General features: G+C 35.2%; 1 protein-coding gene across 1 annotated transcript; it reads right to left on the bottom strand.

The window, feature by feature from the left end:
* Positions 1 to 10,382: 10,382 nt before the first annotated feature.
* On the bottom strand, positions 10,383 to 11,405 carry LOC7486733 (probable calcium-binding protein CML27). Its single transcript, XM_002317845.4, has one exon. It carries the CDS (start codon positions 11,188 to 11,190, stop codon positions 10,699 to 10,701), a length of 492 nt encoding a protein of 163 aa, XP_002317881.2. The 5' UTR covers positions 11,191 to 11,405; the 3' UTR covers positions 10,383 to 10,698.
* Positions 11,406 to 24,884: the final 13,479 nt, after the last annotated feature.

The following is a 24,884-nucleotide window of genomic DNA, read 5'->3' as shown; positions in this document are numbered from 1 at the left end:
CCCCCCCCCCCCCCCCCCTGAATTATGATTGAAAAAAATACCGAACATAGTATATATTCCATTTTATAATATAGAGCTATAATAATAATAATAAAAAATAATAATAAAAAAAACAGAATGGCTGCAGGTAATTCTCACGAGTAGACTATCATGGTCTAGCTAATCTACCTTGAGTTTAGCCAAAATAGGTAGAGAAAACAACGGAACTAATAATGAAGAGAAAGAACCATAGTACTCTTATACAACTCATATACATTGCTAATATAGGAAAAGGTCTCGTCTAAAAAAAGTAAATTGACATACTAGCACCTAAATTTTAGGACTAAATTATAGTAATTACAACCTGACTCAATCAATCACTGAGATACGATCCACAAATTAAGTTTTAATTGTTGTTGATTCTGAAATTCCAACAAGCCTCCTCAAGCTGAAGCATAAATGTCCAAAGTTCCTAGCTTGCGAAGTAGTGTATGAAATAATAAGCTATCAAATGGCTTTATGAATATATTTGCTATCTGCCGAGCTAAAGAAACATGAATTGTCTTGATTAAGCCTAATTATATTTTCTCATACACAGTGTACTAGTGAATCTCAATGTGTTCTGTGTATTTAATGGAATACAGGGTTGGTTGTGATATGTAGAGCAGCTTGGTTGCCACAATATAAGAGAGCTGACTGCAAGTGTGTCACCTGCAGGTCATGTAAAAGGTGTTTGAGCCAAACTAATTCACAAGTGATGCGATGGATTTGTATTATAATTTTGCTGAAGAACGTGACATAATCGATTATTCTTGCTTTTCCAAGATATGGGTGCTCCTTCAAGAAAAACACAGAAGCCAGTAACCTATCGTCTGGTTGTTGGGCAACTTGCCCAATCAACATCACAATACCTTTTCAACTACAGCTTCCTATATGATGGCAATAAAATGCCTTAGCCCGATGCTTGCTTTAAGTAACGCAGAACACGATGAGCTGTATCTAGGTGGGTTTTCCTTGGATGCTGCATAAATTGGCTAAGAACGTAGACTGAGAAGGTGATGTCTTGACTTATGATGGTGAGTTATAAAAGACGACCAACGAGGCATTTATATTGTGATGGATATTTGAGTAGTTCACCATCTGAAGGGGTGAGTCATTGGTTTTATTCCACTGGAATTTTAGTTGGTTTTGCCCCAATCATACATGCATCCTTAAGTGTATCTAGAGTGTATTCACGTTGGGAAATAACAATACTTTGCTTGGAGTAGGCAACTTCAATTCCAAGAAAGCACTTAAGATGGCCCAAGTCCTTGATTCGAAAATTATTGTGAAGGAATCTCTTAAGCTCTTCAACTGTGGCATTGTCATTTCCTGTGATGATCATATCATCAACATAAGGTAATACTGTTGTAAAAACGGCACCTCGTACCTTAGTAAATAAGGAATAGTTTGCTTAGGATTATTGAAATCCAGCTCTTTGATGGTTGTTGAAAATTTAGAGAACCAACATGATGCTTACTTTAAGCCATATATGGACTTCTAAAGTTGACACACCATATTCGCCCTCTGTCGATGAAGGCTAGGGGGAGGTTGCATATAAACCTCTTCATTCAAATCATCATAAAAGAAGACATTTTGGATGTCGAGTTGGTGCAAGGGCTATTTACGGACTGTAGCAACATCAAGTAAGCATTTGAGGGCTACTAATTTGGCTACAGGTGAGAAGCTGTCTGTATAATCAAGACCTTCCATTTACGTGTAACCCTTGGCGACTAGGCGAGCTTTGAATCGATCAATCGTGCCATCATAATGGTGTTTAAGCTTATTTAAGCATTTGCTCCTACTGGCTCATTTTCCTGCTGGCAAGAGAGATAAAGTCCATGTATGGTTCTGTTCAAGGGCTGTTAATTCAACTTGCATAACATCGTTCTATCGGGGATCAGATTCAGCTTGTGCAAACGATATTGGTTCGTATGGGCAGAAAGACTTGTAATAAAACTACGATGAGAGAGATATATGACATAAGAAACAAAATTAGATAAAAGGGTGAAGGGTACCTCGACGAGAAGATGATGATCCAGGAGGAAGCATGATGGCGTTAAAGCAGTGGTAATCTTGAAGATGTGGTAGTCAGTGGCGATCATGATGTCTACAACATGGAATGATAGGTGACATAGACTTTATTGATGATAAAGGCGTCTTAATGGTATTATGTATAGGTGTAGGAGATGGTAATTCCCTAAGGGAGAATGATTGTATGATGTGGCTTGGGGAAAGAGAAGGCGTGAGAAAGGTTGCTGTAATACCGTGTGAGGAATGTATTGGCAGCATGGTAGGTAGGGCATCTGATAGGTGTAAGGAAGTGGGTAGTGTATGTGGGTAAATGACATCTAGTAAAGGTAATGGTAGTATTGAGGGGTCTGACTGACTAGTTTATGTATTTGAAGGTTGAGTAGAGAATGGAAATATAGATTCATGAAATGTGACATCGTGATTAGAGAAAAAGGTTTAGGTGGAGAGATCATAAAGATGGTATGCCTTTTATCCTAGAGGATAACCCACAAAACACATCCGCGTGCCCTAAAATCAAATTTGTGGGAGGGTGTAATGTTGGTGGCATAACAAAGATAACCAAAAACCTTCACGTGATGGTAGTTAGGTGTGGTATTATAAAGCTTTTTATTTAGTGAGTGTTTGGAAAGAACGGGTGTTGGTAATCGGTTTATTATATAGGTTGCAGTGAGAATGCTTTCCCTCCAAAACTCAAGCAATATATGAGCTTGGAATCGTAGAGCATGAGCAACATTTAAAAGATGATGATATTTGTGCTCTATGATTTCATTCTATTGTGGTGTTGTTAGACAAGAGTGTTGAAAAGAATTCCTAAGTTATTAAAGAGAGGTCACATAAAAGTAAACTCGCTCCCTTCTATTATCCACTCTAACTTGGTTAACATCACATTGGAATTGTGTTTTGACAAATGCAATGAAGGATTTTAGTAAAGTTTGTGTTCTGATTTAAATTTTATAAGGTGTATCCAAGTGCAATGTGAGAAATCATTTATAATTGTTAAAAAAATAGCGGGCACCAGAATGTGAATGAGTGCAATGGGGACCTTAGATGTCACAATGTATAAGATCAAAAGGTGCATGTGATGAAATGGAACTCAAATTGAAAGGTAGTCTGGTTTGTTTTACCATAAAGCAGATTTTATAATGCATATTAGGATGAAAAGAAAAATTAGGAATTGTCTTAGATAAAAATTGAAATGGTGCAGTAGAAGGGTGTCCTAGACAGTAATGCCATAAATCTGGAATGGTGAAGATGGCGTTGGCTCAAATTTCTGATGGTGGCTTGATGGTTATGTGCTTGGACAGGTAGTATAGGCCATTATGCTCCTTCTCGAGTCCAATCATCTTCATTGTGCTCAGGTTCTGTAAGATACAAAAGTTAGAATGGAAAGTGATAATATAATTTAAATCACAAGTAAGTTTACTGACTGAGAGCAGATTAACTTGAAATGAGGGTATGCGGAGGACATTATTGATGTATAAATATGGATTAACTTGTACAAAACCAATTGATAAAGTGTCTATGTGCGAGCCATTAGGTAAATGAACAATATCATAGTATGGTGTTTGAGACAAAAAATAAGAAGAAGAGGATTTATGATCACTTACACTGTTATTAATGTACAAGCTTTACAACATTTGGAATTGTGTTTACCTGTCATATTTCCACAAAACTAATTTTTACCGAATAACGCCTTTATTTGATTGTACTCTTCTTCTATGAACTAAAGTACGGTTTAAAGTCCATTTGCTGTAGTGTTGGGTTTGATCATGATGTGGGTATTATTGGCTGGAAATCATTTGTTCTAGTTTGGTAGCTTGACATCTCTACCATGAAACTTGTGCCCTGGAAAAAATCCATTGATATAATAGCAACGATCAACTATATGTGTCTTGCCCTCACAATGTGTACAATATAAGGATTTGCCTTTGCTATTTTGTAACCTTGTAGGTTGCTTATTCTCTGTGTTCCTTGTGTTTTTCTTCACATTTATGGCATGAATAAGGTTATCATGAGCATCAGCAAGTTGTCACTGCTTTTCTTTTTAAAGCAGAAGTGAGTAGATTTGTTTTGATGTTGGGAAGTGGCTGCATCAACATAATTTATCCACAAATAGCAAAGTATGTGTTATTCAAGCCCATGAGGAATTGAAGGATCTGCTCATGTTCTTCTCTTTCAGCAATCTGCTTTAATTCTGCACAGTTATATAAAGGCGAATCGTTGTATGATTCAAGCTCGTTCTAAAAAGACTTGGGTGTCGTATAATAAGCTGCTATGGTATGTTATTGTTGACGATGCTCAACAATCCTTTGCTTTAGTTTAAAGATACATAAAAGATTCCTTTGTGAGAGTCGTTCACTAAGATCTGCCCAGACATTAGTAGTTGTGTCAGAGAAGATTATGATATTAGTTAGGGATAGGTTGATAGAATTGAGTATCCATGATTTCACAATCTAATTGCATCTTCTCCAAGCTCTATATTTAGGGTCCTTCTTTGAAGGTGCTTTGATCGTGCCATCAGTGAAGCCAAGCTTATTTTTGGCTTCTAGAGTCATCATCATGGCATGACTCCATGTTGTGTGGTTGTCACTTTCCAGGGATTGAGTGACGATAGCATGACTGGTGTGATATGAGGGATGAATGTAATAGAGATCATAAAAATTCATTATCTTTGTTAAATGCTTTTCTGATGAAGTTTCAGTCATGATGATATTGGCGGAAGCAAAAACAATGAACAATATTAGGCACTAGACCTTTGTTCTGATACCATAAAGAAAACAAAGGAACTAATAATGAAGAGAAAGAACTACAATTACTCTTATTTGTTCATTATGCTTTGTACAACTTATATACATGGCTTATATAGGAAAAAGGTCTCGTCTAAAAGAAGTTAACTGACAGACTAGCATCTAAACTTTAGGACTAAATTATAGTAATTACAATCTGACTCAATCACTAAGATATGATCCAAAAATCAAACTTTAATTGTTATTGATTCTGAATTCCAATAATAGGGATAGAGCTTCCATTCTAGTACTATTATGTTTATGCTTTTCTAACTCATCCGCCTCCATCTTTTCGATCATAGTAGACTGCAGCTCTGAATCTTATCCTAGAAAAAAAGAATTCATCATACAATTAATGTTTTAAAGAAAGGATAAGCCGATTACAATTCAAATTCTACAAATGAAAATATCAAGTTGAAAGAATCGAAAGCACTGACCACCAATATGTTGTGCATGTTGACCAAATCACTCGGCAAATCTATAGTTTACTATAATATTAAAGCTAGTAGGTCTATGTTCTTTAAGTTTAAAGCGAGCTGGGTTATATAAGTAAACTGGATACTATGGCTCAAGCAGAACAACACACCAAAGTAACCATGAAAAGAACATAGCTACTCATCTCTCATGACTTTTAAATTCTAGAACAAAGAGCTTTTGTTGTATAGCTACTACCATTAAAACTATAAACATTGTTATTAGTATTAAACACAAAATCAACATTCAATTTTCCTTTATATTCATTGCTAAGGTGATGTGTTTTCTTCTTTAATTGATCCTTTAAAGACATAAAACCTTTGGCTTTCTTCAAAAGATTAAACTTTTCATCGTCAAGTTTTCAACAATTCTGCTACTTGTTGATAGATCTGAATTGTTGATCATCAAACAAGAAAGGAAAATAATAATAATAATAATAATAATAATAATATGCTTATTTGATTTGGACATAAAAGCATCATAATAAATGAAAACAAATACAACAATGTCTCGCCCAATCTAGTATGGAAAAGGAATAAGCCAAATTGGTGGTGGCCAAACAAGATTAGAATCACATTTATAGCTTACCAATGACTCGATTCTTTTGCTATTCAAGTCATACACCTATATCAAAGCCTCCAGATATTCTTTCATAGTGACAACTAAACATGTCATCTGTAAAGTATATACTATTTCTTGTAAGTTCAGAAAAATCCAAGGATAATCTTGACATTGAAGTGTTAAACAAAATCTAAAGTATATACCATTCATCCACCTAATTGATAGAGATAAAAAGAAAAACAATTATAAACTTAAGTAACACAATCATTTTTAATATTTTTGTGTCACATGCATCTGAAACCCCCCCTCTCTTTTTTTTAAAAGGATGTAGGAAATGAATAAACAAGAGATGAGATATGATATCATCAATACAAAATTTTTTTTCTTGTTAATAATGTTTAAAATCATTTACAAAAAATATTTATATGTTAGATTTTGGAGGGAATTGTTGACACAATTTTTATCATTTTATTTTCTCTATTTTATTAAAAATCTTATAAAAAATAGCGACAATGGAATATATTATATTGCTATTTACATAAGAAATTATTGATGTAAATTTTTTATTGCTATTTTTATTGGAAATTGTTTATAGAATATTTTTTTATCAATATTTTTGTCATTATTTACTAATTTTCTATTAGTGTTAATAATATCCTCATCCTCACACACATCTTTGTATTTTTTTTTTTTAAGATTTCAAGAATTGCACACACAAACTTTATATGCATTTTTTCCATGCAAACACCATTTTTTTTTAGCCAAAGACAATGTCATTAGCTAAGGTCATAAACTCTCCACTAATGGTAAGTATGGCACATCAAATAAAATATTCTTACCAACATCTCCACCAATAAAAAATATAACACAGCACCCAATAACTCAATATTTCATTAAAATATTTTCTTTCTCCATATAGTAAGTTCAATGATAGGGTATATAAATATACTCAGTCAACAAGTAAGAAAGCAAGCCCATCCTTAGCCATATAGATGTAAGGCCATATTATGATGCACAAAGCCTTGACCATGCAACATACAAGTTTTGGGCAATAAAAAGTCAGAGTCAGTTCTTGACCATACAAGAGATAAGTCCTAGAAATACATACCAAGACAATCTTTTCTATGCTACACACATAAATTTTCTATTCATACATTTCTCTTCACACACACACACACTACATTTCTCCTACACTTGCTAACTTAAGCATTAGAGGGTCACATGTCTCAATACATGACTTATTTTATAAAAAGCTCATGGACTTGCCAAGCCTAGTCACTCCATTAACCTAAGAGGCAGCCATGAAAAGCCCAATTATGTCTAAAATTTTTTTTGACCTCATCAATGGCGCTATCTATGATAAATTAAACAAAAGCTAGTTCATTTCCTTTCACTCCTCATCAAAAGTATTTTCCATGGCTAATAAAACTATAGTAAAGAATAGAATAACTAATCTCTCCACCGTAGAAACTCTAACCCTTATAGTCTCTAACAACTCTCCCATCAACTCCAATTGCTCAATAATTTTGTTCAAGCCATTCAAGAACAACTTTGCACTCGTCTATTAGAAATACAACATGCAACTCCATTACGTGCACCAAATACTGATGAGTGTTGAAGTCGTGCAAATTTAAACCCTTAAAATCAATGATTTGTAGTATACAAAATAAAGGTATCATACCACAAAAATATAAGTATTAGAACTTAATTACTCAATCAAGACAAGCTATTTAAATTTAAATTAAAGCAAATCAAGTAAAATTGCACTAAACATACTTTAATTGATAAGTAAAAGATGAGTTTTTTTATGATCTAAACTAACAAAAACATCTTAGAAAGTTAGGAAAACAAAAGAAATCAATTCTGAAAATTAAGAGATAAATTGACATAATGTAAAATATATAGAGAAAAGGTTTTAACATCAATTTTAAAGGAAGTGTTTCTTAAGGATAATTTAACATCAATCATTGAATTATATATGTTTTCTAATATAATTTATGATCATAAGTAAATCAACTATGAAAAACAAGTTTTTCTACTTATCCTTGCTTTTTAGTTAACGTAACATACATGCATTAATTAACCCTAATCAAATTATAACTTTTATTAAGCATGCAAGATTTAATTACACGTTAGCATTAAAATCAAGATAGGTGCAATTGATTTATGATAATTAATCACATATGAGGAGTTAATTTAATGAAGACTTACGTTTTTCAAGTAATAAATAATCAAACATGGGTTTGAAAGTTAAATACTTCTGCTACTCAAGTTAATTAGTCATGAATTCATCATAAATTAATCACTAGAAATAGATTTAAACCCAAAAACATTAGCTATACACCGTATAAAATCTCAGTCATCAATCATTAAATTTAATCATAGAAAACATAAAATATACATGTATCACAATTAGATATAGAATGGTTTTAAACACAAACCCTGATTTTAAAATTGAGAACTAAGTTTGTCATAAATTCAGAAAAGGAAAACACATTTTAAAAAATGAAAAAAAATAGATACCCCGTTATCTTCTTCTTTGTTCTAAATATGATCCTTTTTTTTAGAGGTTAAGATTGATTTTATGGATTTGAGAAGGTGAAGAAGTTTTCTAGTTCATAACTAATTCCTATTCAGATTACTTTAAGGTTTTCTTATAATAATCTGATTCTAATGACTCGTGCATTGAATTTGATATTTTAGATAGGTTTCCTAGTCATGTGGGATCCTTGCCATGTTATTAATGAGCTGACATGTCATCATCCCAACATAGAAAGGTTGAATGGACTTGTGTTAGTCTATTGGCAACTTTAAAGCCTAGTTTCAAAGATATCGTTCTTTATTTTCTTAAAGAGTTACTAAGCATACCATATATGGATGGAAAGCTTGAGATTTCTAGTTTTTATCCTAATTTTAATACAAAAAATGCCATATATAGCTTCAGATATGGTTCAAAGAGTACACAGTGGTCCAATCTAGCAGATTTTCTCTAATTAATCCTAATCCCACTAGGATTCCATGTTCATGTTGGATTTCTTATGCAATTAGAATTTACACTTCTTAGCTCCTATGACTCATCCTAATATGCTATTTCTAGTCTTTGAAATTGTGTTAAAAATGCTTCATTTAGATCCATTTTACATGTTATGTGTCCATAACACTATTAAGCACAAAATAAGTTACGTACGCTATTGTAAGACATATATCTTGCATAAAACACAAAGAATAAGGTACTAAAAAGATAGAATAATATAAGTATATCAAATACATAAAGATAACTCTATTTCCTTAAAAGAACAAGACAAAATGATGTGTGGAGTATGCATGATACCCTAACTATTTAAATGGCCCACTCTCACTAAAAAAAGCACTCCTCAACATGTCCTTGCCACATTCATAGTTATCTCCATTAATCCTCCTCTAACTCTCACTTGTATACTCCCCGACAAAAAAAAAAACCAGACCCGAGACGAGATCAGTTACCGCATGACCTCCTAAAAATGAACACTACTTCCACCATGTGATAGACTATTCTCTTTGTCATTCACCTCTTCAAAGAATGTGTCTCTGCAAAGATCAACTTGGACAACTACGACGGTTTTACAGATCCTAAAGAGCACATCTAAAACATCACAAACATTCTAGAACTTAAGATACAAAAGAGTGACACGAATTGATACGATTCAAACAAGGTTAGATTCGGATTTTGGCGTAAAATTTCCTATCATCTTGTTTTATACTATTAAGCATAACTCCAAATCTAACGGTTGGATCGAGCTGAAACTTTACCAGAAGATTCTAGAGGTATTTGTCTATGTTGGGATAAACTTTTAATGAATCGAAGTTCGGGAAGGACTTCCTATTTGTCAACGATCATTTTCCTACAAGAATATAACAGCTTATTTTGGAAATATCCTAGTTCTATAATGATTCTTAATGGACTGCAACATAATTTTCTTGTGATCATGAGGTTCACATCTCGAACATAATAAACCCTAATAAATTTTTTTACTTTCACCATAACCATACCATAATCATGATGTTGAGGAATGCCATGCTCTAAACAGTTAGATACGAAGATTGATCTTTATAGAATATCTTCAATACTTTATGGGAAAAAGATGCAACTGAATAAACAAAAAGAAATCCCAAATAATTTTAAAAAATTATGTCTCAACTATATTTTATACTTTTGAATAAAAGAGTTAATATTTATCATCAACCTTCCGACATGTAACATTACCTTTCTTTCTTTCAAATTTTTGCTCCTCGTTTATCACCACTCATTACTACTTTATCCGAACACATGTACCACCTGTTTTTTTGCTACAACTCCTTCGAAACCCTTCAAGCCTACTTTACCAAGGAAAATTCTAGAATTTTCACGAACACTGAAATGTCCACTTCAAAGATTCTCATGGCATACAGTTCAAAAACATCAACAATTTTCTCAAGAGGTGTTTTATTAACTCATTTATTATTGTGTTTTTGATATTAAGATGCAAGAAATGATCATATAAATATCCGAAACTTTATCTTGAACATTCGACAACAATCAACAAAGACAAAGCTGGGTACTAATAACAAAGACAAAATACCAACCACATAATACCCAGTTAGCGACATGGCCCAAAATCCCATGCTAAAATAGCTTAGGGTCTGTTTGGAATAGATAAAGATGTGGTTTTTTTATGAACCCATACAAGCATTAAATAAGTGTGCATAGAAAAAAGCAACTACGTATATCTATCCCTCTTAATTTATACCCCACCGGCGGCAGCATCATCCATTGATCAAATCAATCGTCGCCGTCCAAAATAAAGATCTAGGAACCCATATTAGCGGCCATCATCTTCTGAAACTCCTCAAAATTAACACTCCCATCACCATCAGAGTCAACGTTCTTAATCATCTTCACGCACTCGCCCACCTTACACTTCATCCCCAGCCGGCTCAGCACCTGGTGCAGCTCCGCCGTTGAGATCAGCCCATCACCGTTCTGATCATACAGATCAAACGCGTCCCTCAGCTCAGAGGCGGCGGACGCAGTGGAGGGCGATCGACAAAGCTGCGCAAACTCTGCCAAATCAATGTGTCCGTCCTTATTGGTGTCGACATCCTCCATCACGCGACGGAGATCCTCCGTGGTGTAGGTAGACCCCGTGGATTTCAGCACTTCTCCGAGCTCCGAAGTTGAGATCTTGCCGTCACCGTTTGCGTCGAATTGGTCAAAGACCACCTTGAGCTCCTCCGTGTCGTCGAGTTTCACGGCGGTGGTGGGTTTTGGTGCAGTGGTTTTGGCGTTCGGGGTTGCCATTTTTGGGAATTTTTTTAAAGGGAAGAAGGAAGGCGAGTTTCCGTTGCACGAGTAAAGAGAAAGGGGTTATGGAGGGTGAGGAAAGGAAACTGGAAATTTATATAGGATGAGAGGAGAGAGGCGTACACTACAGATAGACTGAGAGAGAGAGAGAGAGAGAGAGAGGGATGAAATATTTATTTTTTACAAGTATGGGCAAGGGAGACCGAAAAATTGGATGGTCCATGCTGCTTTTGGGAATTTCATGGAATTTTGTTTTTTATATTAGTATATAAAAATGATAATTTAAAATAAATAAAATTATTTTTTAAAAAAAAACACAGCGTGATGACATAAATAAACCATCTTAAAATCTGTGAGGATTTTAAATTGGATTACTAGTGATTAAATTAGAGGTAAAATGGTCAATGAAAAGAAAAACAACGAGAAGACTGTTCTAGTAACTTAATCTTGATTTGGATCATACTATGATGCCTTATTATTATTATTATTATTATTATTATTATTTTGTAATAATTGGGAACATTGTGTTTGTAACTTATCAATTATAATCTTTGTAATCTCATAAATTATGTATATGACTATGGTTAAAAGGCAAGATAAAATTAAAAGAAAACAAAGAGTGAAACTAAATATTTTAATAAATAAAAACTTATATACTGAACATCATTTTGTTTGTGTCATATAAAAAATAACTTATTTTAAAAATATTTTATATGTAAAATTTTTTATTTTTAATTATTTGATTATGTTAATAAAAATTATTTAAGAATAATTGTTTGGTGTTTTGCATGAATGCAAGCTATGTATTGATGTCACCTAAACTTGGATTTTCTGCTCTTCTAATAGGTTCGTTTGAGAGCGTGTTTAGACCATATTTTTTTTAAAAAAATTTAAATGCTTCAAATTAATATCTTTTTAGTGTTTTTTTTTATCGTTTTGATATATTGAAGTCAAAAATAAAAAAATATATATGAAAAATATTATTTTAATGCATTTTCAAGAAAAAAACACTTTGAAAAATAATTTTACCATACCACCAAACAAATTCTAATACTAATGCTCGGTGGAACGTGCCATTTATAATTTATCAAGTTTTACATCAACTAGTAACTTAGGAATATATCTGGGGTTATCTTCGACGCATATTTAGGTTAACAAGAATACTTAAATACTAAGAAAATATTTGTTTTGTGGTTCAATTTGTTTTTTAAAATGTTTATAAAATTATTATTTTTTTTTGTATAAAAAGTATCAAAATAAATTTTTTATTATAAACAGACCACGATGAAAAACCTGATTAGGCCATTTATTTCTTTTTTTTTTCATCCTTCATTGGACTTGAGTGAGATAAAATTCAAATCTGAATTGAAGAGTTATTAAAGAATAAAACATAATAATAAAATAAAATTCTTGAGTGTTTAATTCATGTCTTAGTACGTGGGGGAGGTCATTGCATTAGGGTGGCACATGCAACTTCCTCCGAGCTCTGACGGTGGCCCTCCTTGTTGTTTCCTTCCAAGATGGCGTGTGGCAACAACAAAATTTTGATGTGCTTTGAATGACCCTTTTTTTTTTTTTTTTCTTTTTCTTTCTCTCCTCCTCTCAGTTCTTACACCTAAATTTTTTCCTTCCCGGGACTAAAATGGTTGGATTTTCTTGCTAATTCTCAATTGTAGCCCATTTAGTTTCAGAAAACTATATATTATTTTTGTAAAATATAGCAACAACTCAATAATTAGAATTTTTTACTTCGCAGGAACCCATATAAAATCCATCAAATGAAATTATGAATGCCAACATTAAAAAAATATTATGAAATGATAAAATTAAAAAATAAAAATAAAAAAACATAAAAAAAAACTATGACTGCAATTTTTTTTTGGATGTACAGTTGATGAAACAATAAAAGGTAAGGTTTTTTTAAAATCGTTAATGTTGATTGTTAATTAATTAATACATTCATAGGTTGTCATGATTATTAAGATAAAATGATAATAAGAAGACAGATTGGAAGAGACGGAAAGTGGTGATGATTTGATAAATAATAATAATAATAATAATAATAATAAAGAGATGCAAAATTGAATAGAGAAGAGGCCGCGTGGCTGCTTTTTTTACGCGTCTAGTACACGGAACGGAAGCAGAAAAGGGAAAGGCAGGATCCGTACATTAAGGATTCGTGCACGTGGACTGAATAACGTCAAAGTGTTGTCTCTTTGCACACCTGTCCTTTCAAATAATTAAGTTCGTGATCAGTAAAGCCTCTGTTTAAAAACGCGTTTCAAAAATTGTATTTAAAAAATTTAAATTATTTTTATTTAAAATTATTTTTTATATATTTTTAAATTGTATTGATATATTAATATTAAAAATTAAATAAAAAATATTATTTTAATATATTTTAAAATAAAAAATACTTTAAAAAATAACTATTACTACACTATTAAATATCTTTGAATCACAAATCTTTCTTAGAATATTCTTTATGCCTTTTTTCCCTTACCACTAACTACAGTTTAATTTTAATATAAATATTTTTTTTTATCAAAATAGAAAAATAAATTCTAGTCGGGCATCAAATTAAAGATTGGCCACATAATTATTGCGCCGACCAAAGAAAAAAGCGACCAAAGAAAAAAGTGTCATATGTTGTTGAGGTTTTTAAATTTTTTTTTTCTTTTACAATATGTTTTTGTAACATATTTACTAACTCAGTAGGAAGTTGTTACTTTCGATAAATATATTTTGATTTTAAATAATAACAATTAATGATATATCATTATTTATCCAAATTATCAATGTAGTTTAATTGTGCAATAAGTGTGGGTTTTTTTGTTTTATCCGGTATTCTCACATCTTTTTTAAAGGGTGAAACTAGTCCCGTTCGGGGTTCATGACTGCCCCTCCTAATAAGTACACTTTCTGGATATTGAATTTATGCTGTCATCCTTACATGGATATAGCAGTGCCTTAACAGCTAGACCAATGCTTTATTAATGCAATAAGTGTGGTACGACAATCAATGTAGTTTTAGTTTACAAAAAATTAAAAATAAATGTATTTATATGAGAGGTTATATTCAAGACTATATCACCTTCCTCGTAAAAAGGAAAGATAAAAAAATAGTGTACCTACTTCTTTCTTATCCATAAATTCAACCCTTAACCATCAAATTCATGAATTTCTAATTTTCAACAAGACTCAATTTTTTTTTTTTGGATTAAAGCAAATCTATCTAGATAAACATGTGGTCATTTTTGGGCTCCTATACTTCTAAGTTGACAATGCATGAGGATAACCTAATTGATTTAATTTGCTGACACATTTCACGATATTGTTTGGAATTATGTTCTAAAACATGCTTTTAAAAAAATTAAAAAAATATAAATTTAAAATTAATTTTTTTATATATTTTTAGATTATTTTGATATACTGATATCAAAAATTATTTTTCTAAAATAAACAAAATATTATTTTAATATATTTTTAAATAAAAAACATTATAAAAATTAACAACTAACATACTCATAAACACCTAGTTATAAAATGATGTTGTCCATACCAAGAAAGGTTGTCAAAAACGCTTTTTTAACACGACACGGAATAAATCGTAAAATCGCAAGTAAAATTTTTTAACTTAAAATCACAGTTCAATAAATGAAGAGCATGCATGTTAAATATGCATTTTAATCCTCAGTTCAATACACTTGAACACAAATTAATCAGACATGCTAATTATGCAAGGATAAGAAATTTAATAAATGTTGAGGCTGCCAATAACCCCACAATGCAAGCAACAACTAAACTTCTCAATTTTAATAAAAACTTTTTGGTTACAAATCTAGATAACAATTGACTTGCCTAAATGGGCATGTGAAATTTCTATGGAAACTAGGTTACAGTACAACTCTTTTCACTATAAAAATATAAAAAAACTGAACTAATGTAAAGATTGATAGAAAAGGAAAGGACATTATAGACCCAGTACCATAGAAAATTGATGAGCTGCTGGAATCAAAGAAATTGAGCTGAATCTGCAAAACACAAACATCATATCACAGGAAGTTGAACCTTAGTTTTAAGTTTTCCAATTCTGCAAATGTATAGAAAGACTAATGACAAGGCAAGGAAAGAGAGTTTACTCCAAGGCCACTAGTATGCGAGCAGTTGTTGCAGGAATTGCAGCAGACCCACAAGACATCACTATATCACTTCCAGTATCAATCTGCACATTAAATTCTCTAGGAGGAGAACCCAATTTCACTTTTGTAAAATAAAGTCTAAGCAAAAGAAAAAAGACAAGAATCAAAGTATATCAAGGCGTTTAATCATAAAGTACTAAAAAATTACTAGTTATCAAATTCCACAATGTGGAACAGCACACAAAACTGAAGAGAACCAAGACAGATACATTACAAGGTCTTTGAAGTTCCTGTGACCCTGATTGCAATGGAAACCCAAAAGGAAAGAACATCAAAATTAGTCAATAGTATAATAATTTAAGCACACAATATAAATAACAACAAAAATCAATTTTTTTGGATACAAACAAAAGCAAAGAATCAATCTTTACTAAATATAATTAAACCAACATGCATAAAAATCCCATTTCGTTTCCTTTTCTTCCACTTTTAGAAAGAATCACAACCAATATCCACCACAATCTCATTTTAAGTGTGCATGTGAGCAAGAAATGCATAAATACAAATTTACCAACTCTAAACAAAACTCATCATTGTGAGTTCATTAAATAGCACTGAAATGAGACTTTTTACCTCCAAGAATGGAATTCAATCATAGAAAGGAACCTTAGAACTAGGAAAGAGGGGTGGCGATAAAATTACCCGACGAGGTAAGGATCGGAGGAACCTTGGACAGAGAAGTTGACAACACCACCAACAAAGCCTTGTAAAAGACAGGCGTGTCTGAGTCGGTCTCTGTTCTTGGTTGTGATGGTTCTTGCTTCTGCGCATTTAGAAAAGGGGGGAGAGAGATGCAGATGGTGAATCCTTTATCCTTTCATAAAAACTAGAGTCATTAGGTGGACAGCAAAGGTCCCCTTAACATGGTGGTGTTGGGTTCTCCCTCAGCTCTCTCTCCACTCCAAATGATGATCGTTTCTTCTTCAGATAATAAAAGCCTAGTTCTTGGAAGACGAAGCCATAGCCTTTGGTTCCAGCGTTGTAGTACTGACTTCCTTACTCAACTTGCACAATTTCAATTCATGTCGGTCACGGATGGGGTGGGGATTGGGAAAGGGAGGTGCTGAGTCAACACAGGGCACAGGTTTTAAATTTCACGTGAAATCGTGAAATCGGATCGGTTTTTACGTTTTTTACGGGTTGACCCGATTTTATACGAGTTTGACCGGGTTTGACCGATTTTACTGGTTTTCGAGTTTTAAACCCGATTTTACACGTTTTATGCATTTTGACTCGTAAAATTAGCGATTTTACAAGTCAAAACTCGTTTTTAACAACCATGATACCAAGGGGTGCTTGAACTCATAATGAAGGGGCTCGAACATGCCAATAAACCCTAGCTCAATCTAAATCCCATATATATGATGCTCCCAAAATTGATTCAAAGGTTGTTTTTTTTAATAATACCAGCACACACTAATAAGATTAGTTTTTGCAATAGCTTTGGCTTGAGTGTTTTTATCTTCATATAATCCAAAATTATAAATAAAAAATAAACTGAATAAATCACCCTCCATGCAATATATCTCCCAGCCTCATCAAATATATTTCTCCACCTAACTTCTAACTAACACAAGAATTATCTTTTTAAGTTTCTTCAAATGATAAATCCACAGTCAAAGATATGGGAGATCTAAACTTTTTTTTGTCTTTGGGAAAGTATTTCTAATTTTTCTCTAAAAAAAAAAAAACTTTCCCATTTTTCTCTACAGCAACTTTTAAGAGCGTACTCAGAGAGTGTTTGAAAATGTAGTTATGGTTGTTTTTTAAAGTGTTTTTACTCGGAAATGTATCAAAATAATATATTTTTTTATTTTTTAAAAATTATTTTTGATATCAACACATCAAAATAAACTAAAAACATAAAAAAATATTAATTTGAAGTAAAGAAAAAAATAAAAAAAATTTAAATTTTTTCAAAAAAATTTCTAAAACGCAAAAAAATAAAATATAAACGTTATACAGAATCGAGTAAATGGATCTATCCAATAAACCTAAAAAAAAACGACTTCAGCTAACATTCCCCTCATATCCATAGGATATGCCATGCTATATGTGACTATTTTCTAGTTTTTGAAGAAAATAACATTTTATACCATCATTAATCAAAACTTTAGTTCCTGAAGCCATGAACTATATAGTCTTAAAATATGAACAATGGAATTCTTATTGAAAAAAAAGAAAAAAAAAGAAACAATTTGTCCTAATATATAAAAAAGAATGGAAAGTAGAGTGATTTGGAGATGACTTTACATGCATTCAAAACAAGAGATAAGGTAGCAGACGAAACACTCTTGTTTGTGTGAAATAGTAGATGTGTTGAACCTCTGTGTCGTAACAGTCACTGCTGATCAGACAAACTAGTGTGGCCTATGACTTCCCTGTTCGGAGAATACAACAATGGTTTTGTGGTCGAGTATATGGACAGAGGCGACGTAGGATGGCCCAGCCCGTCACGCTTTGGTTGGGGGACTAAGCCCATTTGGGCCTATTTCATTGTAATTTTATTTATGTAGCCCATTTGGGCCTGCTCATTGTTATTTTATTATTTATGTTAAACAGTTTAATTTGATGGGCCGAGCCCAGTGGGATGTTCTAAGATTTACTATTTATATGTTCTATCATCTTGAGACATGGACATTATTTGATGATTAATGAAAATTGCAGATTTTGCATCTCCTTACTCTCCTCTCTTCTCTTCTTTGGGCTTTCTTCTTCTTCTAAAGCTTCTTTCTTTTCCCGGTTTTAATTCTGTTGTTTGTTGTCCCGCGTCAAATTTGGTATCAGAGCAAGGCTTTTAATTGTTCTTACAATTAAACGATCTATGCGTTTATGTGAAACCCTACTGTAAAAAAAAAATAAATAAAAAAAATAAAAATTCCCAGATCGAAACCCTACTGTTCTGATTACAAGAATCTACTGTTCACTATTCACTGTTCATCATCCACTGTAATCGGGTTTCCAGCAGCGGCGCCCCTGCCATCTGCGGCGTCTCAGCGGCAGACCCACCACCGAGAAGACCTGCAAATCAGTCCACCGATCCACGCCGATTTGCTACCTCCGACACAGACCAGCGGCAACCACCAGATTGACACCGCAAGAGACCATCAGTGGATCTCCGGCTTCAGCAGCACAAAACCACCAGCAACAGCTACCCACAACACCCATCACAACCAACATCGGTTCGGGTTTATAGCAGCAAAGGCAGCGCCTCCGCCAGTGTCGTCCTCAACGCCGATCACAGCCATTGATCGCAAGCCCACGCCGAGTTACTGCCTTCAACAACCCGCAGCGCCGCAGCCACCGTAGCTCTCTGTCGCCGGTTCCAGCGTTGCTAACCATCAGCACCAGCCGCGAACCCAGCAACAGCACCAGTCGCAACCCACCATCCACAGCGCCCTCACCTTCGGCAGCAGCCCCCGCCCAGCAGCGACACCGGATCAACAGCCCCGCCCAGCAGCAACACCAGACGCCACCACCTCTTCCCCTCGCGCCGATGGCCCCAAGCAAGAACACGGAGTGAGCCATCGCCGACAGCGGCGGCAACGGGTCACAGAAACTAGGGAAGCAAGAAAGAATGGAAGAAAAGCCACAGCTGAGAATATAATTAACCTAGACATGTCATCGCCACGTCAGCATCCGTGTCACCTGACACATCAGCAGATCGTGCCACGTCGCTGACACGTCATTGTCTCTGCCACGTCAGCTTTCCCTGCCACATCATCTGTCCCATCAGCATATCCTGCCGCGTCAGCTGCCACGTAATCCTTCGCTGCCACTTCATACGGTCAGAATTTTTACCCATTGAAAATCATCATTCCTGGTATGTTTTTTTTTCTTAACACTTGTTAACCAAGATTTAGCATTAATATTATTTTTTTTGTGCTTGCCCATAACTAAATTAAATTACCTTAATTTTGAGCTGGTTTAGCATTGAAGATTTGATCCTCTTGATTAATTATGGAGCTTGGGTAAATTAGTGGGAAAACTGAAACATTGTGTTGGGATTACTTGTGTGCATTTAGAGGACTTACACTGCCTGCTTGTGAATTTTCCTGGTTTAATCTGTCATTACTTAGTCTCCAAGTTAATTAAAAAAAAAAAATTTAAAATTATTTTCTTTATTCTAATTTTTATTTTTCTTTTTATTTTTCATTTTCTATGTTACTAGCTATAATTTCATTTTGCGTTTTACTTGCAAGTGTTAGTTGGTGATCTCAGTTTTAGGATTAGTTTTGCATGCATTTACGTAGTGGTCGTCTAGTACACAATCTAGAAGTCACAGCTACTATGGACCCGAACTCCAGTAATGTTCTTAGAGATATTCAAGAACAATTACAACTTATGCGAACGGAAATGAGCAACCTGTCCAATCAAATGAACAACCTTTCTGGGAGGGTGGAGTCCATAGAAACTTTGCAAATAAGACCGTCTAGTGAGAGTGAGCATTCTAGTGACAACCATAGGAATCCTCAAAGACCAGTTCCTCGTAGGAACCGCCACCATAACCAACACCAGGGCCACAATGACTTTGATGACCCTCAGGATAGTGAGCGTTCCAATGATTATCGTCAAAGACCAGCTCATCCTAGGAACCGTCAATACAACCGCAATCAGGGCCATCAAGACTATGATGACCCTGATGAGCGCGTCATGAGGCACATCAAGGTGGAAGCCCCAACTTTTGAGGGTCAACTTGACCCGTGGATTTTTGATAGATGGATCCGTGACATGGATCAATTCTTTAGCTGGTATAATCTGTCTGAGAATAGAAGGGTAAGATTTGCGAAGATGAAACTTAGTGGGACCGCTCAGCTCTATTGGGAAAGTGTAGAAGAGTCTTTGAATAGGAGAGGTCAACCCCCTATTACTGACTGGGTTGAAATGAAGACTAAATTAGAAGAAAAGTACTTGCCTCGTTCTTATAGAGGAAATCTTTTGGACCAGTGGAATAACTTGAGGCAAGGAGGCAAGTCTGCTAATGACTATGTGGCACAATTTGATGAGTATAGGATGAAGTGTGCAGTTAGGGAGGATGAAGTGATGACTCTAAGTAGATTTCGAAAAGGTTTAAACGATGACCTTAGGAGAGAGATCGTGCTTAGGGGTGTTTACACCCTTGACGAGGCTTATACCTTAGTACAAAATTATGACTTGGTCACAAAAAGTCAGTGGACAAGACGTCAGGACACTCGTAATACCCCTTATAGGTCTCAACCTGGTAGTAATAACTCCATATTAGGTGCCCCACCTCGTAAGCCCAATCCTTTGATTTCCCAAATACCTAGAGAAGACAAGGGTAAGGGAATTTTTCATGAAGCACCTAAAACTTCCAGAATTCAGTGTTTTAAGTGTCAGGGTTTTGGTCATATCTCCTCTAGCTGCCCTAATAAGACTTTGTTCATCAAGGAGCAAGAGGATATGGGCGAACAAGATAATTGTGATGATAAGATATATGAGCCCAATCCCGATGATTTTCAAGATCTAAATGACAAGGATGATGAGTCTAACTTGCTAGGTTGTGTTAGGTCTATATCCACTCAAATCAAGACAACTAGGTTAGGTGTGGTTAGATGTGCTTTAACACAACCTAAAGGAACTGAGGATTGGAGAAGGACTGCTATTTTTTACACTTACATCAAATGTGGAGATAAAGGGTGTAAGATCATCATAGACAGTGGTAGTTGTATCAATGCAGTTTCCTTAAGTAGTGTATCCCGCTTGGGCTTAAAGTCTGTTCCACACCCTAAACCCTATAGCGTGTCTTGGGTCAATGATACAGCTATAACAGTCAAAGAGAGATGTCTTTTTCCCATTAAGATTTTTGACTATCATGATGAAATTTGGTGTGATGTCATCCCCATGGACGTAGGGCACGTCATTTTGGGTAGGCCTTGGTTGTATGATTTGGACGTTACAATCTTTGGACGATCAAATTCTTGTTCATTCACTTTTCAAGGTAAAAAAATCCAACTTATTGGGTTACCTCCAAGGTCTAATGATAATAGTCAGAAGAAGAATAAAGTGAAAGAAGGAGGGCTTAACATAATAAGTCCTAGGGAGTTTGATAAGGAGATTTGTGAGGAGGCTGTTGTGTTTGCTGTAGTGGCTAAAGAGATTGTAGAAGACTTTTTAGAAGAGCCCCCTGAAGAGGTAAGAGAAGTGTTGAAAGAGTTTCTAGATGTTTTCCCTTCTGAACTACCTGATGTTTTACCCCCTATGCGTGATGTTCAACATGCCATAGATTTTGTCCCTGGGGCCACACTACCGAACTTGCCTCACTATAGGATGAACCCGAGTGAACATGCTGAATTGCAAAGGCAAATAGGTGAGTTGTTACAAAAGGGATTTATACGAGAGAGTTTGAGCCCTTGTGCGGTACCTGCACTGTTAACACCCAAGAAAGATGGATCGTGGAGAATGTGTGTTGACAGTCGAGCCATCAATAGGATTACAATCAAGTATCGTTTTCCAATTCCTCGATTGGATGACATGCTAGATATGATGGCAGGAGCCCAGATCTTCTCTAAGATTGACTTGAAGAGTGGGTATCATCAGATTAGGATCCGTCCAGGCGATGAATGGAAAACGACATTTAAGACTAAAGATGGTTTATATGAATGGTTAGTCATGCCTTTTGGCCTTTCCAATGCCCCCAGCACTTTTATGAGAGTAATGACACAAGTACTTCGGCCATTTATGGGAAAGTTCTTGGTGGTATACTTTGATGATATTCTTATTTATAGCAAAACCAAGGAAGAACATTTCAATCATCTTATCCAAGTTTGTACCACCCTAAGAAAGGCAAGTTTGTTTGCAAATGTCAAAAAGTGTTCTTTCTTTACAGATCAAGTGGTCTTTTTAGGGTTTATAGTGTCATGGAAAGGAGTCTCTGCTGACCCCCAGAAGGTCCAAGCGATAGTAGATTGGCCTGAGCCTAAGACCATTCATGAGGTTCGTAGTTTTCATGGACTTGCGACTTTCTATCGTCGTTTTATTAAGGGATTTAGCACCATCATGTCGCCTATTACAGATTGTTTGAAACAAGGTGAGTTTAAGTGGAGTAAAGGAGCTAATAAGGCATTTGAGGAGGTTAAGAAGAAAATGACGGAGGCCCTAGTAATGCGGCTACCTGATTTTACTAAAGTGTTTGAAGTAGAATGTGATGCTTCGGGAGTCGGTATAGGTGGAGTACTTAGTCAGGAACGTCACCCTGTAGCCTACTTTAGTGAGAAACTTAATGAGGCAAAACAAAAGTACTCAACTTATGATAAGGAGTTTTATGCGGTGGTTCAGGCCTTGCGTTATTGGCGCCATTACTTGCTACCACAAGAGTTTGTTCTTTACTCCGACCATGAGGCCCTTCGCTACCTTAACTCCCAAAAGAAGCTTAATCATAGGCATGGTCATTGGGTTGAATATTTGCAGGCATACTCATTTGTTTTGAAACATAAATCTGGAATAGAGAATAAGGCTGCAGATGCTTTGAGTCGTCGGGTAACGCTGTTATCCGTAATGAGCGTTGAAGTCACAGGATTTGAGAGACTCAAAGAGGAGTATGAATCTTGCTCAGAGTTTGGAGAAATATACTTGACATTGAAGGATGAGAGTCACCGTGCTATAAATGGTTATCACCTCCAAGGTGGGTACTTATTTCGGGATAATAAGCTTTGTATCCCGAAAACATCTGTGCGTGACTTTTTGATATGGGAGATTCATGCTGGAGGTCTCTCAGGACATTTTGGACGGAATAAGACCATCGAAGAAGTGGAACGCCAGTTTTTTTTGGTCTAGCTTGAAGAGAGATGTCGCCAAATTGGTAGGTCAATGTCGAACTTGCCAACTAGCTAAGCATAGAAAACAAAATACTGGTCTTTACACCCCATTGCCCGTTCCTACTTGCCCTTGGCAAGATGTGAGCATGGATTTTGTGCTTGGGCTTCCACGTACTGCAAAGAAACATGATTCTATTTTCATGGTTGTCGACCGCTTCTCTAAGATGGCCCATTTTATTCCTTGTACTAAGACCGCAGATGCCTCCAAAGTTGCCAAACTCTATTTTGACGAGATTGTCAAATTGTATGGTCTCCCTCAAACCATAGTGTCGGATAGGGATGTTAGATTCACAAGCTATTTCTGGAAAACCCTTTGGCATATGGTGGGCACCAAATTGAAGTTTTCTACTGCTTACCACCCCCAAACTGATGGTCAAACCGAGGTGGTTAACAGGAGTTTGGGCAACCTTTTAAGGTGTCTAGTGAGTGATCATAATCGGAATTGGGATCTGATTCTTCCTACGGCCCAGTTTGCCTATAATAGCTCTATCAATAGGTCAATAGGCATGAGTCCCTTTGAAGTTGTACATGGTTACAAGCCTAGGAAACCTTTAGACCTTCTTCCTATGTCCCTTCATGCTAGAGTGTCTGAGTCAGCCGAGTCTTTTGCACGTAGAATTCAGGATTTGCATATTGAGATCACTAAACAAATTCAAGCAAGTAATGCGCATTATAAACTTCAAGCTGATTTACATAGACGACATAATGAGTTTAATGTGGGAGACTATGTTATGATACGGGTTAGACCCGAGCGGTTTCCTCCGGGAGCCAATCGAAAGTTACATGCGCGCAGTGCCGGGCCTTTCAAAGTGCTACAACGAGTTGGTCCAAATGCTTATGTTCTTGATTTACCACATGATTTTGGCATTAGCTCTACATTTAATATTGAGGATCTAGTTGCCTACCACAAACCACTTCCTATCCCAGATGATCCATTTGAGCTACCACTTAACTCCCCTCCTAATGAACCTATTGAAACCTCTATCCCTTTCACCTTAACATCAGCACAAAAGGATAATATTGATGCTATTCTGGATGAACAAGTTGTTTTTAACAGGAATGGTGAGGTTCAACGGTTTCTAGTTCGTTGGGTAGGTCGACCTGACTCAGATTGCACTTGGATTACTAGAGATACTTTGCAGCAGTTTGACCCAGATCTTTGGGAGTACTATCAGAGTCGGCCTGTATTACACTCGACGGGGTCGAGTTTCTCTAACCCCGGGAGAGTTGGTGGGGACACCAGACCCACACCACAAACTACACGAGTATATGGACAGAGGCGACGTAGGATGGCCCAGCCCGTCACGCTTTGGTTGGGGGACTAAGCCCATTTGGGCCTATTTCATTGTAATTTTATTTATGTAGCCCATTTGGGCCTGCTCATTGTTATTTTATTATTTATGTTAAACAGTTTAATTTGATGGGCCGAGCCCAGTGGGATGTTCTAAGATTTACTATTTATATGTTCTATCATCTTGAAACATGGACATTATTTGATGATTAATGAAAATTGCAGATTTTGCATCTCCTTACTCTCCTCTCTTCTCTTCTTTGGGCTTTCTTCTTCTTCTAAAGCTTCTTTCTTTTCCTGGCTTTAATTCTGTTGTTTGTTGTCCCGCGTCATTTTGTAGCCTAGCAACAAAAACAGATTCCA

The sequence above is a fragment of the Populus trichocarpa genome, chromosome 12 (assembly GCF_000002775.5).
Source record: "Populus trichocarpa isolate Nisqually-1 chromosome 12, P.trichocarpa_v4.1, whole genome shotgun sequence".
Taxonomy (NCBI): domain Eukaryota; kingdom Viridiplantae; phylum Streptophyta; class Magnoliopsida; order Malpighiales; family Salicaceae; genus Populus; species Populus trichocarpa.
This window is presented reverse-complemented; position numbering and strand designations above follow the sequence as displayed.